Source organism: Bos indicus, chromosome 29, assembly GCF_029378745.1.
Source record: "Bos indicus isolate NIAB-ARS_2022 breed Sahiwal x Tharparkar chromosome 29, NIAB-ARS_B.indTharparkar_mat_pri_1.0, whole genome shotgun sequence".
NCBI classification, from domain to species: Eukaryota; Metazoa; Chordata; class Mammalia; order Artiodactyla; family Bovidae; genus Bos; species Bos indicus.
This window is the reverse complement of record NC_091788.1, coordinates 27,599,315-27,616,004: the sequence shown is the minus strand read 5'-3', so window position 1 is coordinate 27,616,004 and position 16,690 is coordinate 27,599,315. Positions and strand designations below refer to the sequence as shown.

Genomic DNA, 16,690 nt, shown 5'->3' with positions numbered 1-16,690 from the left:
AAAGTCTAGATCAGCATTTCTCAGTAGAAAGATAATGCAGGGTCTTTCCTGGTGGTCCAGTTGTTAAGACACCACCCTTCCAGTGTAAGGGGTACAGATGTGAACACTGGTTGGGGAAAAAAGATCCCACATGCCACATAGTCAAAAAATTAAAAAGAGAAAAAATTTTAAAAAAGGAAAGATAATACAGTCACATGAGTGATTAATGTCGTAGAAGCCCATTTTTTTCTGAAATCAATTTAATACTGTATTTAATTTGGTATATACAAAAACTTACATTTTAACATGTGATGATGTAAAAATCCCTATGAATTAATTTGTGTTTTTTTGTACAAATCTTTGAAATTAATAATGTGCTTATATTTACAGTACACCTCAAATCACACTACATTTCAAAAGCTCAGTGACCACACAAGGCTAGTAGCTGTAGTATTGGACAAACAGGTCTAGAATATAATTTTTTTTTTTTAATCAAAGTTGACAGTCAAATAACTGACCCCTTTTAAAGAAGGGCACCATTAACACAAAAGTGGCAGAAAGAGCACTGAGTCACGAGTCAAATACATTTTGCTTCATTGCCAGCGCTAACACAGTGTAACATCTGACCCATCAAAGAGGCTCTCTGAGATCATGTTTTAACCTGAAATAAAAAAAAAAGAAAAAATACTTCTAATTGTCATGCAAATTAAATAAGACATTTCGTGCAGTGTCCATTGTGCATAAAAATATTTCCAGTATTAAAATTCTTATTTTAGAGGCCAGTGATGTCACAGACTAATTCACACATTAGACACTAAGTGACTTAAGTAAGCAAAGTGAGCACTACACATCTGAGTCTAAGACAGGTGTCCACAGGCTCCTCTCCCCACTGCTGTGGCTTCATGGCCTGCAAACATCAGAACCTCTAGCTTACAGGAAAACCAGGAATTAATTTAGAACCCGTTTGTTTTAATTCCTATACGACATGAACATTGTGACTGTGAAACTCACCTTCCTCCTCTGAAACTAGCTGCGTATCTTTTCTTTCCCTGTTCTCATCACTTTAAGAGCAAAGATGTCAATTGTTCCTTTTCTTCTTTAAGCTAAGAAAAAGCAGGTTTGAATGAATGTGACTTCTGTTCTTAATTCAAGTATTTTATGCCTAGAAATATAAAAGCAAGTGTTCCTCAAGGGATTCTGACATCTGGGGTTTAGTGGGCTGAATATTTGTAAGAATATATCCTATAATATTATTTTTACATGTAGAAACCTGCATAATATCATCACATTTCCAGAACAATGTAATTAACATAGCCCCATATCAGATATATATTTAGAACACAATGATGAAGAAATAGAATATGTAAAGAAAAGAGTGTAATATTCTCATAGGAATTATTTTAAAGTATAGTGGTAGATTTCCAGTCATATTTTTAAATAAGATGTGGATAAAGCTTTAATTTAAAAAAATAGGAATAACTGAAATATTACATAAATTTATCCTACTTCAAAATTATTTAAAGCTACTCTTTTTCCCTTAAAAATTTTTATTGACATATAGTTGATTTACAATGTGTATTAGTTTCAAATGTACAGCAAAGTTACTCAGTTATATATATGTCTGTATATATGTATTCTCTTTTAGATTCTTTTCCTTTATAAACCATTACAAAATATTGAATATTGAATATAATTCCCTGTGTTATATGGTAAGTCCTTGTTGTTTATCTATTTTATATGTAGTAGTGGGTCTCTGTTAATCCCAAACACCTAATATATCCCTCCCTCCCTTTTCAAATCTTCGGTAACCTTAAGTTTGTTTTCTATCTCTATTTCTATTTCGTAAATAAATTCATTTGTATAGTTTTTTTAGATTTCATATTAACTGATATCATTTTTGTCTTTCTCTATCTGACTTATTTCACTTAGTGTAATAATCTCTAGGATCATCCATGTTGCTGCAAATGGCATTTTTTCACTCTTTTTTAATGGCTGAGCAATATTCCATTGTATATGTTATATATATATATATCACCTCTTCTTCATATATCCATCTGAAAATGGACATTTAAGTTGCTTCCATGTCTTTTTGTTGTTGTTATTTAGTCACTAAATCGTGTCCAACTCTTTTATGATCCCTTGGACTGTAGCCCGCCAAGCTCCTCTGTGCATGGGATTTCCCAGGCTAGAATTCTGGAGCAGGTTGTTGTTTCTTCCTCCAGGGGATCTTCCTGACCCAGGGATCAAACCCATGTCTCCTGCTTGGTTCTCAAACTCTTTACCACTGAACTATGTCTTGGCTATTGTTAATAATATTGTTATGAACATGGCGTGCATGTATCTTTTCAAATTAGTTTTTGTCTTTTCTGAATATATGTCCAGGAATGGAAAAAATTTTGTCATATAACTTTAAGTGACAAATGATGGAATCTTTTAAATTTATTTATTAAATATTTTAGGGAGTTCTGTCCGGAGAAGGCAATGGCACCCCACTCTAGTACTCTTGCCTGGAAAATCCCATGGATGGAGGAGCCTGGTAGGCTGCAATCCATGGGGTCGCTAAGAGTCGGGCACGACTGAGCGACTTCACTTTCACTTTTCACTTTCACGCATTGGAGAAGGAAATGGCAACCCACTCCAGTGTTCTTGCCTGGAGAATCCCAGAGACGGGGGAGCCTGGTGGCTGCCGTCTATGGGGTCGCACAGAGTCGGACACGGCTTAGCAGCAGCAGCAGCAGGGAGTTCTCTCACATTCCAGTGACTAGGACTTGGTGCTTTTACTGCTATGGCTTTGGGTTTCAATCCCCAGTTGAGGAACAAAGATCCCACAAGTCACAGAACATGGGCAAAACAAGTATTGAGGATGTCTACTACAGATGAGCACACTGAAAGATGATGCAGCATCAATTCTTTCACAACCTTGCAGTCTAGTGAGGAGAGGACTGGCCAACACATGCCTCATCCTGACCAACTGCTGAATGAGTGAAGCACTGTATCCAGTGCTCTTTGGCTTAGAACCATCACTCCTAATATATCAAGCCCATCCCTGAGAGGAGCAGCAAGTAATTATAAAAAGCAGTAGGAACTGGTTGAGTTTCAGAGATGAGACAGACCACTACTGTCTATAGCAATAACAGCAGTCTTTAGGGAAGGGTAGATTTTAAACTGTCTTCAGAAAATTCACTTAGGTTGAAGCATACATGGGGATATTCAGATGTAAGATAAGCTAATCACCACCAGATACCTAATTCAATCAGAATATTTTGTTTTTCTCCAACTTAGAGACTCATGGCCTGAAAAAGAGGTAAGATATGCTAATTTATACAAGAAGATTTTCATTTCCTGAAAGAAAAATCACAAAGTAAGATTGGGTTTTCCCCCCTCAGATTTTTGAGGTGTAACTGATGAATAAATATTGTGTATACTTAAAATGTAAGCTTCCCAGGTGGCCCTAGTTTCAAAGTATCCACTTTCCAATGCAGGAAATGCAAGAGTCAAGAGTTCAGTCTACAGGTTAGGAAGATCACCTGGAGAAGGAAATGGCAACGCACTACAGTATTTTTGCCTGGAGAATTCTATGGACAGAGGAGCCTGTTGGGCTATGGTCCATGGGACCTCAGAGAGTTGGACATGACTGGGCAATTGAGTACACACACACACACACACATACTTAAAGTGTACAACTGATGATTTGATGTATTGTGAGATGATTATCACAACAAGCTAACACATCACCACCTTATATACTGACTATTTTTTAAAGCTTTCAATTATAAGATAAAGTCCTGGAATCTAATGTACAGCATGTGAATCTAGTTCATAATACTATTTTGTATACTTGAATTTTGCTCAGAGATCATCTCTCAATGAAAGGAAACGAGTCCTCAAAGGTATGATTTATGGTATTAGAAGAGTAGATATTTGACACAGGATTCTCACTTATCCTTAAAATAAAGTATTACAGATAAGCATCTGTTCTCCTTATATGTGTTCTAGCAAAATTATTGCATAAGGTCTATTGGAGCCAATATTTTATTTTTTATTTTATGTATTAAAAAATAATTGGAGTTAAGTATTTTAAACACAAAACTTCAGGTATACCCAATACCTATACAAGCCCTCTACCAGCCCATGAATCACACATATCGTGAATAATGTTTAGTTAAATAAATCTCATTTCAGACTATTATGATTCTGTGTGTGTGTGTGTGACTGTCTCACCACACAAGTAGTTTGTTTGGAACTAAAATTTATTTGCAATTTGCTACAAAATCATCTACCAGATTGCAAAAAACACTAAATGTAATTCAAAGGCAAGGGCAAATATTTGAACTATCTCATATGCATTTTGTAATGAGGATAAGTCAAAATTAAAGGAGCTAAAGCAATGTCTTCACAGTTATGCCAGGTATCCCTCCCAATGTGGAAGGAGATAATCTAGGTGACTTGCTTTCTGTGCTAACTCATGTTTGTTGAATTAAAGTGAGCTGAGTCCCTATACATAATTGTTAACATGTTTTCTGACTTAGAAAAATTATTTCAAATGTATCAAATCCTTCTCTGTGGGGCACAGCAAACCATTGATCTTATTCTCATACAGATAATTACATAATTTATTTTCCACTACTGGCATGGTGTAGTCATCCAAAAAAATACTAAAGGGTATATGTACCTCTAGGAGATTTTTTTTTTAATCCTTAGACATAAAATAATATAGGATTTGGATTATTAGGATTATGTGAAATAACATGTGAAAATTTACTCGGCTGCTGCTTTGGGGATACCAATACAGAAGATTTTATTGACTTTATACCTGTCACTCTCCTTTGCTTCCTTGGGGAAAGCTTCTGGAATGGCATAAATCTTAGAGATCAAGAAGTTACACAGAGAGACAAGCATTAAAAGTAAACACAGAGAATGATTTGGCTGCCATCTCTCTTCTTCCTCTTTTCCTTTATCCAAAAGCTATGATTTAAGTGCTGTCTCAAGGTACAGGAAAGGAGAATGTTTAAAGTCATGTGAGCTACTAAAAAACCTGGACACTAGAGAGGTAGTTTTGTCTTTTCATCTTGTTTTTTAATTTTTTAGCTCTTTTTAATCTATGACCTTCTGAAGCTTTCTGTTGGGGCATTCAGGTTTGGAAAGAACTGCTGCTCCCTTCAAACCCTGCTCTCACTGTCCTAAGTACAAGCCACCAGGGAGAGTGCCCACTCCACCACCACCCACAGTGCCTGGGAGCCCCCATGGGCACCCTGGGCTTGCTGCTGCTCCACCAGACATGGCTGCTTTAGTCTGAAGGGAGCCTTGGTCGGTGGAGTGAAGACACATTCTCACACATGGTCTGCATGACTGTTGTGCTTTGCTGGGTGTTTATCCAACAATTGGAGAAGACAGTGGCACCCCACTCCAGTACTCTTGCCTGGAAAATCCCATGGATGGAGGAGCCTGGTAGGCTGCAGTCCATGGGGTCGCTAAGAGTCGGACACAACTGAGAGACTTCACTTTCACTTTTCACTTTCATACATTGGAGAAGAAAATGGCAACCCACTCCAGTGTTCTTGCCTGGAGAATCCCAGGGATGGGGGAGCCTGATAGGCTATAGACCATGGGGTCGCAAAGAGTCTGACACGACTGAGTGACTTTTTACTTTACTTTCCTTTACTTTATCCAACAAATGGTAATGTGTGGCAACATCTTGTAGAGATTTCTACCAAAATCAAATATGGGTTTTTAGATACTTCAAATACTGTAAAAATGCAAAAGGAAATGGTTCAGAGTCCATTCTCAGTGAGAGCTTCATACTGTCCTCAGGTTTCTACCTGTCAGAGGGAAATAGAGCTAAAGTGGCTCCCTCTAACCCCAGGTTGTCTGATTATGCAAATCTGGGGTTGGAAAATGAATTTTTTTTATTTCAGTAGCATTCCAGGGAGGTACGTAATCAAGAAATCCTGGACTAGAATGTAGCGAAATGCCACTGCCCAGTTCTGCACATGACTCTGTCCTGAAGGTGAAAGTCCACACCTCAGAAAGACATCTGATGAAGAAGGGGATGGGGAAGCCAAATAACGTGAAAAGTATCTGAGTGGAAGAACAGACATAGACCATAGACATGCTTTATAGAGACTCCCCCCCATAAACACTGCAATCATCACCTTCGCTAACTTTCAACAGGCAGAAGGGGATCTTCTGCCCATGTATGTGTGCCCCAAAGTTCGGGCTGGCCCTCTGTGCCTTTCTCTTCAAGATGTCAGGAAGAGCTGTTTCAGCTCCAGGGATCATGATAAAGTGTTGCCTAGAATACATATCCCACGGGCAGGAATCAGACCATCCAGGTCTTAGATAGTGAGGAGTATTAGCCTACAGTCTCTCACTCCCAAGCTGAAGGGTATTCCAAGTAGAGTAGAGGGAGGTAGCTATCACACTTTTATTTAGAAATAAAGGAAAACAAATATCCAGGAGAGAGACTCAGAAACAACACAGTCCCAGACTTGTCCATGATACCGCAATCCAGGGGATGGAGTCTTAGTGGGTATTCTCGTCTTGAAACTGGATCACAGAGGCACCTAATCAAGTGCATAAGTGACACAGACACTGCTTTAGATGAATAATTATTCCATTTTTCTTTTTGGTTTCCAGAGTTCCTGGTGTTTAGTAAAAGATTCTGCTTTTTGAGGGGAAGAGGGAGAGGAGCTGGGCTCCAGGGAAGTGGGGGTGAGGGATGCAGAGGACAGAGAAGAGAGGCCCAGGTGGTCTGGACACTGATCTTCCTGCTCTGCTGAGAACCTGCATTCATTCCTGCCCTCAGGTGTGTGAGAGGAGCTGGTTCCTTTCTTTCTTTCTTAAAAATAATCCATTTACTTTATTTATGGCTGTGCTGGGTCTTCCTTGCTGCATGCAGGCTTCCTCTAGTTGCCGCAAGTGGGGGCTACTCTTCCTTGCAGCGGACGAGCATCTCATTGAAATGGCTTCTCTTGTTTCAGAGCAAGCGCTCTGGGTACACGGGCTTCAGTGGTTGTGCTGCACTGGCTCAGTAGTTGCAGCTCACAGGCTCCCCAGGGCAGCCTCAGTAGTTGTGGTTCACAGGCTTAGTTGCTCCTCAGCATGTGGGATCTTCCCAGATCAGGGATCAAACCCATGTCCCCTGCATCAGCAGGTGGATTCTTAATCACTGTGCCACCAGGTAAGTCTCAGGAAAAGTTTTAATTGTCCCAGATGGGACTATGTTCAGTTATTTACTAGTTAATCTTGAAATCATGAATGCTACAATATTATAATTTCACTGGAATGTAAAGATACTCTTTACATTCCAGTGGGAAACATTTATATGTGTGAACACAGTCCCAAATAGATTTAAATGGTGAGTCAAAATTAACATTAAGATCTGTCTAATGTGAAAATATATGAGACATAAGCCAAGAGTGAACCCTAGCATAAACCATGGACTATGGATGATAATAATATGTAATTGTAGGTTTATAAATGTAACAAATGTACTACTTTGGTGGGAATGTTGAGAACAGGGAAGGCTGTCCCTGTGTGGGATATACAGGGAGTATATGAAAACATCTCTGAATCTTCTGCTCAGTTTTTTTCTTCTGCTCAATTTTTCTGGAAAAACATAACTGCTCTTTAAAATATTATTTTTAAGCTTGTTTAGTAGGAAAAAGTATGTGAGATATAGCAAACTCTGTGCACAGATAAACATGGGTCACCTTAAATCCTGGCATATTAAAGAAGTTTTAACTGTTTTTAGAAATTTGAGAGATTAAAAAATTAATTGGAAAGAGAAATAATGAGGTAAAAATTTAAAGTAGTAAAATCTATTTAAAATAATATTTTCATATGATTAATATGTAAAGGGATCTTGAAAATATCAACGAATTGATAACCTTCTATAAACCAGATTAAGAAAACAAAGAGGGAGAATAAGTAAATCCAGGAGGAGAAATTACTCCTCATCTTTTAGTGACACCAACAAATATTTAAGGATGAAGTTCTCTGGGTTTGTTTCAGAATAACTCAGGGATGAGCATTGAAGCAGGGTAAAGGGTACACAGGAACTATCCCATCAGTCTCTACTTTTTCAAAATCGCATACTTCCCTTTTGAAACTAAAATTCTGATTTTCTTTTTCCAGTTATTGTTATTTCTTTAATCTAGATGACTATTTAAAAAAAAAAATGTAAAAGCCAACAATCTCCCTTCTACTTTCACTTCTCCCATTGTTCTGCAGAGAATGCCATGCCCAAAACCACCAGTGACATTCTAATCATCAAATCAAGTGACATATGTTCAGCTTCCACCTAATTAGATTTCTCTGCATTAGGAATCTAATGTCTCCTCAAAACTCAAGCTTCTTTAATTATTCAGCAGCATTTGTATTCTTGTAGCTGGCGCTTGTGGTAAAGAACCTGCCTGCCAATGCAGGAGACATAGAGACAGGAGCTCGACCCAGGGTGGGGAAGATCCCCTGGAGGAGAACATGGCAACCTACTCCAGTATTCTTGCCTGGAGAATCCTATGGACAGAGGAGCCTGGCGGGCTACATTCCACAGGATCACAAAGAGTCGGACACAACTAAAGCGACTTAGCACGCATGTACACACACATAGCCTTGCTCTGACCTCTCCTTCTTTTCTCCTTTTCATAAATGATGATGTTAATCAGAATTTCCTTCGCTGCCTCTTGTCACCTTCTGTGTGATATTGTCTCATGGTGATATGCACATTCATGTTTCAACTGCCTTTCCTAGGTTGATAACCCTTAACTTACAATTAAGTTTCAAGAGTAATTCTATCATATGCCCTGTTCATCTCACCATAAGTTTAAGGAGTACTTTAAACTTAAACAAAACCAGTACTTACTAAATTATTTCTCATAAGCATGCTTGTGCTTGCTCCCATGGTTTACATCTTATTTAATGGCATCTTGACTCCTGTTTTCCCTAACTACGTATATGATTTCTTCTCTGACCTGTATCTCACTAATCCCTCACCTATCGTCAAAACACCCCAAATTATGAGTGGGCATTCTCTTTTGTGATGTTAGCTAGCTGACATAGTGATCCAAATACCTTGTGCATTTCATTGATCCCTATCTAATGTTCATCAATCTAATGTCTTCCATCATACACGTCTAACTTCTTTCAGGACTGTTAGTTGCTCCTATATCTGATAGTGTTCTCTATGTGTGACATCATACCTCCTTCTGTATCTGGATCCTCTTTCAAGGCCTCTAGGACCTAGGTGCTTCCATAGCAGCAGGTCTCAGGGTCAAGGGTCAGGCCAAGATGATTCCATAGCAGTTGGGAGCCATGACGACAGACTAGCCTAAGTGGAGGAGTGGGGAACAGTGGGATTTATCGTTTGTTTCATAAGTTACTTCAGCTTCTGCCACTGCCAACGTGTTAGGAATCACTAAAAGCTAGAATTTTGCCCTCTTTCTTGTGACTAATCATATCTAAGAAGAAGCACGTGAGATATTGGTGATGGTCTCTGCTTAAAATCTCCAATCTCAATGGTGCACATACTAGTCAGAAAGGTCGAGGCCACGAACATGTTCTTCTCCTCCTGGACCTTAGTCTTCTTGGCAGTAGGAATCATCATAGAAGAATGGGCTGAACTGAAGTTGGGACCCCAAAAACCTACAATAACCCACAGTCCGTGGATATGTTGTACTCCCCTGTGGCCATCAGGTCAGCGCTATTATATGGAAAGAGATGGGTAGAGAATGAGGGTTCATCCTTCCTTGACTTCTGTTCATCTCAGCATTATCCTCTAGTGCAACTGCCTGTGGTTGCAGTGTGCCTACTTCCATAATCAACAGTCAAGGCCTACCCCAAAAGCTCAGTTGCTGCTGCTGCTAAGTCGCTTCAGTCGTGTCCGATTCTGTGTGACCCCATAGACAGTAGCCCACGAGGCTCCGCTGTCCCTGGGATTCTCCAGGCAAGAACACTGGAGTGGGTTGCCATTTCCTTCTCCAATGCATGAAAGTGAAAAGTGAAAAGTGAAAGTGAAGTTGCTCAGTCGTGTCCGACTCTTTGCGACCCCATGGATTGCAGCCTACCAGGCTCCTCTGTCCATGGGATTTTCCAGGCAAGAGTACTGGAGTGGGGTGCCATTGCCTTCTCCGCAAAGCTCAGTATTAGCATGTTTTGGAGAAAGGCTTAGAAGCTCACAGACTTAACTGATGGATCTCTGAGAAGCCCTGACAGTAGCAACAGGGTATCTAGCACATCTAGAATGTGAGGATATAAAAGAAAGGTGACTGGCAGCAAAGAAAACATGTTACATTGCCACTAGAAGAAGACAAGAATGTTTAGCAAGAAATACATTATGAAAAAATAGAAGAGAAAGAAGTTTACAAGATACAAAGATAAAGAAGTTTCTTTTGGTTCTGTCTCCCATTTAGCTTAAGACCCCTACCTCTTTCTTGCCCAATCTTTGCTCTTTATTATTTAATCAAATGTTTCACCTCATTCTTGTTTACCTAGAGATTTGTGTGCCCCAGGTAGAAATGAGCCAGAAGAAACATCTGTCCTCCTCTCAATACAGATTCTTCTTTTCAACAGATGGCCTGGAAGTGATCAGGAACATTCTGATTGTGGTGTTCAGCCTTTCCTTCATGCATAACTTGCTCTTGGGTTTTGAATTCACCTATATGATTCCTCAAACCAAATATACTCTCATTATGACTGCCTGCCTTGCTTTCCTCACAGGTAACTCCCTGTCTTCTTTCACAAGTAATTTCCTGTTTTCCCTAACATAGGATTGGAGGCATACTTGTCTTCCCTAACATAGGATTGGAGGCATATTTGGTTTGTAGGTCCAGGCTGTGGTCTCTGACTAACTCAGCCCTCCCAGTTCTTTGGCTTAGATACGCAGCTGCAAAATTGGATCCACCACTCAAGTGGCATTGACCTTTGGACAAGATGCAGTTGTGCGTGTTAGGGGTTGGGAAGTCAAGCATATCTTGGATTAAGACTTAAGTACGGGAGCCAGGGTCCATCAGAAGGGATTTTTCTTTCCCCTTTTGTCTGGACATCAGGCATCCTTCTGCTCGGTGCACTCCTACTGTATCACCACATGCTACGTCAAGGAGAATCCGTGTACTACTCAAGTTACAAGATCAGCTGGATCATTTTCACTGCGTACTTAAATGTTTTATTCTTATTCATCTCTGGTGAGTGTCTTCAGGGCCCTTGATGAGAGCTAAGAACCAATCCATCTCTGATAGGTGCGAAAGTGAGAGGATGGGAAAAAAGATAGAGGGAAAGTTACCAACCTTTGCATTTTAAACGGCTAGTGGGGGAGTTAGACTCGCTCTGAGGATGGTTCCTGAAAGGATGTGGGCTGAGTGAGATGTTCGATATGCTTGCCTCCAAGGGAACCCTTCCTTTCCACCTTTTCTTTCATACCTGCCCCATTCAGAGTGGAGATAACAGCTAACTTCAAGACTAAAGAGAGTGGGAATGTTCATTCATGTGGAGGCAGTGACCCTGGGGGCATAGTGTCCTGCCAGGACAGCCTGAGGTCACAGAGAAACAGTGTCTGATGCACAGTGACCACCTACAAACACCAGAGACTCTTATAAGAAGCCTTTAAAATTTCCCTTGGAATTAAACTCCCTAACTCAGAAGCACATCTGTCCTCTGTCAGAAAGAATTCTCAATTGTGTTGAGCACTGCTTGTGTGTGTGCTCACTCACTCAGTCATGTCTGACTCTTCCACGACCCCATGACTGCCAGGTTCCTCTGGCCATGAGATTTCTAGGCAAGAATACTGTAGTGGGTTGCCATTTCCTCCTCCATGGGATCTTCCCAACCTAGGGACTGAACACAAGTCTACTGCATCTCCTGCATTGCAGGTAGATTCTTTACCTGCTGAGCCGTCAGGGAAGCCCCAATCTTGTGCATGTGTGCTCAGTCGAGTCCGGCTCTTAGTGACCCCATGGACTGTAGTTGGGCTGTGTTTAAGCTATTCTGCATACACTTCTAAACTCTCCTGCTAAAGCATCCCCCTCCTGAATGGCTTGGGGCAGTTCAAAAGGAACCATTAGGCTTTAGATCTGGGCCTCGTGGCCCATAGGGAGGGAAGTGTTTCTGTGACTTTTCTATTGTTCCTTCATCACCCTTCCCTGGCTTCTCTTTTTCCCAGGATTCCTCTCTCTCTTACAGTACAAGCAGCCCATTGATGGTTCTGGCAGCCTGATCCCCAGATCTGCCAGAAAAAGTCAAGTTATGGAGCAACATGGGGTTTCTATCAAAGTTGTTTCGTTACCAGCAGGTACTGCAATGCCTCGTAGTATTGTTCGATTACACTCTGCCCACATGAAAGAAGATTCTCCAGAAAGACTGAACATCCAAGCACGTCGTGTAACCTGGGCTCTGTGATTTGACAATTTATTTTTCAGTATATGTTCATCTTGATGGCAAAAGCTTGTGCATATGTGGTGTGTGTAGGTCCAGCTGTATGGTCTAGTTTGGCATTATATAAATGACTAAAACTGGGTTGGGGTCTATAAGAAGATCCAGAAGCCTCAATTTTTTTTTTTTACCCTGACCAGCTTTTATTTGTTCTCACCATTTAATAACATGTTATTAATATAATAAATATCATCATATAACTGATACTTGCTATATTATTAACTCTATCACAATAATTTAGAGTAATGTGCACTACCTTTAGTCTCATTGACTTTATTGTAAAATATTTCAACCCTTCAGAAAAAATACAAAACAACATGATAAACACCTGTATATACATCACCCAACTTTCACATTATAGGTATAACTGATATTCCCCTAGTTCTTTTTCTAATCTCAATTCCCTCATTTGTTTCACTGCAAAACACCTTTAATGATGCATTGTTGATAATTTTACATTCATGTCATTTTTCTTACAACTTTATACATCTGTAAATTTGTAGAGAGTAGCTATCCCAGGGTTCAAAGATCATTAAGTGTCATACTGTATGGATTATTTTTAACAACTTACTTTTTTCACTCAACTCTATGGTTTTGTGATTTATTGATAAATTTTGTTCTACTTCATTCATTCAAACTACTGCTAAGTTTTCCCCTTTAGAGGTACAATGTGAAATACTCATTTTCCAGTTGATGAAAAGCTAGCAGTTTTCTTTTGTTGTTGTTTTGTCACAAAGTTGTATGTGGCTCTTTTGTGACCCCATGGACTGTAGCCCACCAGTCTCCTCTGGCCATGGGATTTCCCAGGTTGCCATTCCCTTTTCTAAGGGATCTTCTTGACCCAGGGATCAAACCCATGTTTCCTGCATTGGCAGGCAAATTCTTTACCACTGAGCCACCAGGGCAGCCCTGTTTTCTTTATTCTGTTACAAATAGTGCTGCTATGAATATTCTTATACACAGTTCCCTCTGCCCATGAGCTAGAGTTTCTCTTGGGTATTTAGGACTAGACCAGCTGTATCAGAGAATGTTTTCAATATGATAATTACCTGTGTTACTGTTTGTTCAGTTGCTAAGTTGTGTCCTACTCTTTGGGACCCCATAGACTGCAGTATACCAGTATCCCTGTACTTCACTATCTCCCAGAGTTTGCTTGAACTTATGTCCCTTGAGTCAGTGATGCTATCTAACTATCTCATCCTCTGCCACCCCCTTATCCTTTTGCCTTAAATCTTTCCCAGAATCATGGTGTTTTCCAATGAGTTGGTTCTTCACGTCAGGTAGCCAAAGTATTGAGCTTCAGCTTCAGCATCCGTTCTTCCAGTGAATTTTCAGGGTTGAATTCCTTTAAAATTGACTGGTTTGATCTCCTTGCAGTCCAGGGGACTCTCAAGAGTCCTCTACAGCACCATAGCTTGAAAGCATCATTTCTTCCATGCTCAGTCTTATTTGTAACAAATACTAAACTGTTTCTTTTTATATGTGTACTTTTCTTAAACCGTAAGCTCCTAGAAGGCATAGGATTGTCCCCTAATAATTCCTCAGTACCTGAAATAACACCTATCAGAAACCCACAAAAGGGTAGGGCCATGCTACTGAAACAGCTAGGCATATCTTAATGATGCTTTTCCTGCACCACACTCAGGTCTACAAAGAAAAACACTGACTTAAAGCTATATAAGCTTTTGTCTGTGGGGTAACAATTCTATTGTAATATTTAAAATTGGTCCCAAGAAACATAGGAAAAAGGGCTTCTCATTCTCATTCCAATAAAGTGTTTATTAAGCAAATATTTATTCAATACCTACTGCATATACCAGGTGTTACTCTAAGTTGCTACAAAAATAACACTGAACAAAATAGACAAAATCTCTGCCTTTATGGAACTTAGATTCAAATGCAAGTGACCATATGAATGCATGTGTTGTGGGAAAACAAACTAAATAAATAAGTGGCTCATATTTCATAGAGGAGTAGGTGCTGTGTATTCAGGAAAGGTCACCTGCTTTTCTATTTGAGGATCTGCCCCATTTGGCAACAAACCAAAATGTATGCAAAATGGATTACTTCCAAAACATCATTGTTATAGTGAACTCAGCTTAAATGCAGTGTAGGTAATTTCTCTTTACTACAAATCATGATCTCTGGGGAAGACACAATGAAAACCTAAGACTTCTAAGTTTTAATCAGGTCCCTAGGATTTCCCAATTCAATAACCTCTGAGTCATATTAGCAGGTGGCTCCCTGGGCACCAGCAGATGTTACTTCCACCCCATAGTCTGGAGAGGACACTCTGGCAGAGCCACCATCAGAAATTATGACCTGTAACTCATGGCACCTCAGAGCCTGGCGTACCGAGGTCTGTGCTCTGACTCTCTCAGTCCAAAATGCACTCACAACAAAAACAATAGCAAAGAAGAAGAATCTCTGTTCCGGTCTGTTCATCTCTAAAATTCATCATAACCACTTGCTTTTCTTTAAGAATAAGGAAGCAGAGGTAGCAAGTCCCAACATTGAAGTCTCTGTGCTGAAGGGTGAGTGTTGAATTTTATCTGTCCCGTTACTCATCTTCCAAACCTCATCTATAGAAGCCAAGGACTCTGAAATGATGTGCCTTCTCTCTGCTGAGCTTACCACTGATCATTGGGTGGGCCTGATAAATGGTCAGGGCAGAAGTAGAGCAGAGATGCTGTTGTCATGAGATTCGGGGTCACTGAATCTTAACCCTGTAGAACTTGCCCGTTAGTGTTTTTGATACACATCTTTAAAAATTCCCTCAGCGTTTATACAGAAGAGAAAACAAAGGCACAGACGGGTGGGTCGGGGTTCCTTCTCACATTCTGGGTCTCTCTCATTAGAGTGGGGTTGGGTGGAGAGAGTGGGGTACTCATTTTAACATTACACTCTGTCCTGTTCCCACAGTTATGTCCTAGGGAAGAATGGCCCCAGGGAACGAATCTTCAGTGACTGAGTTTATCCTGCTGGGTTTAACACAGCAGCCCGAATTCCAGCTGCCTCTCTTTTTCATTTTCTTAGCAGTTTATGTGGTCACTGTGGTGGGGAACGTTGGCTTGATTATTCTTATCGGTCTGAACCCTCCCCTGCACACTCCCATGTACTACTTTCTCTTCAACCTTTCCTTCATTGATCTCTGCCACTCCTTTGTCATTACCCCTAAAATGCTGATGAGTTTTGTAAGCCAGAACATCCCCTCTTATGCAGAGTGCATGACTCCTGTCTGCTTCTTCTCCTTCTTTGTTATTGATGAGTGCTGTGTTTTGACATCAATGGCCTATGACCGATACATGGCCATCTGTAAGCCCCTGCTCTACAAGGTCTCCATGCCCCGTCAAGTCTGCCTCTTGCTGAGGGTGAGTGTATATGCAATGGGGCTTGTGGGTGTCATGGCCCACACTGGGTCCATGCTGCAACATTCCTCCTCTCCTCCAGCTCTCCTGCACAAGCACCTCCATCAATGAGCTGGTGGTTTTCATTGTGGTGGGTGTCAATATCATAGTTCCCAGGGTCACCATCTGTTTCTTATACCGTGATCCTCTCCAACATCCTCCACATCCATTCTGCAGAGTGCAGGTCCAAAGCCTTCAGTACCTGAAGCTCCCACATAATCATGATTTCTCTTTTCTTTGGATCAGCAGCATTCATGTATCTCAAAACTTTTCCTTCTGGGTCTCTGGATGAAGATAAAGTGTCCACAGTTTTTTACACCATTGTGGAGCCAATGGTGAATCCTTTCATCTACAGTTTGAGGAACAAAGATGTCCAAGTTGCACCAAATAAAGACTTTGAGGAAAATGGTGTTCTAAGTGGAATTTGTTACTATTTGTTAGTACTATTTGTTACTAATAATTAGTAGTATTTGTTATCAATAATTAGTACTATTTGTTACTAGTAATTATTACAAATATCACTCTTTCCCTTCCCTGTGACAGCCAAGGTGGTTCTTTCTCAGATCTTCACTGTGAGAAACTGCTGGGGTGTTTTGGAGGTAAAATCCAAGAAAGTGTGGCAGTCCCCTAAAACTGTGGCTCCTATGGTGTGCTGCAAGTCTTTGGGGTTGCAAAGAGTCAGGTATGACTTAGTGACTGAATAACAATGAATCTTGATACATATTTAATACAAACATGCTATTTCCAACTCTAATCTAGCACCACAGAATTCATTATAGACTTTCCTTTTTGTGTATTTGTAAATTCTTTCTTTGATGGTGTCACTTACTTATTTGACTGTACATTATAAGGAGAAAGAGTTAAAAAAAAAAAAAACTGTA

General features: G+C 40.2%; 1 protein-coding gene, 1 long non-coding RNA gene and 1 pseudogene across 3 annotated transcripts; 2 read left to right on the top strand and 1 right to left on the bottom strand.

Moving 5' to 3' along the window:
* Positions 1-260: 260 nt before the first annotated feature.
* LOC139180663 (uncharacterized) lies at positions 261-11,471 on the bottom strand. Of its 2 annotated transcripts, XR_011564914.1 has the most exons (5): positions 11,262-11,471; positions 10,467-10,553; positions 9,180-9,307; positions 991-1,082; positions 261-640 (listed from the first exon to the last, which is right to left on the bottom strand). It is a non-coding gene; the product is annotated as an uncharacterized lncRNA (long non-coding RNA). The 2 variants fall into 2 exon arrangements; XR_011564915.1 differs by lacking the exon at positions 10,467-10,553.
* Positions 9,291-12,816, top strand: TMEM225 (transmembrane protein 225). Its single transcript, XM_019954625.2, has 4 exons — positions 9,291-9,672; positions 10,549-10,695; positions 11,025-11,159; positions 12,134-12,816. The coding sequence occupies exons 1-4, from the start codon at positions 9,495-9,497 to the stop codon at positions 12,367-12,369; spliced, it is 696 nt and encodes a 231-aa protein (XP_019810184.1). The 5' UTR covers positions 9,291-9,494; the 3' UTR covers positions 12,370-12,816.
* A 2,510-nt stretch (positions 12,817-15,326) lies between these two features.
* Positions 15,327-16,273, top strand: LOC109554040 (olfactory receptor 8B3-like; annotated as a pseudogene).
* Positions 16,274-16,690: the final 417 nt, after the last annotated feature.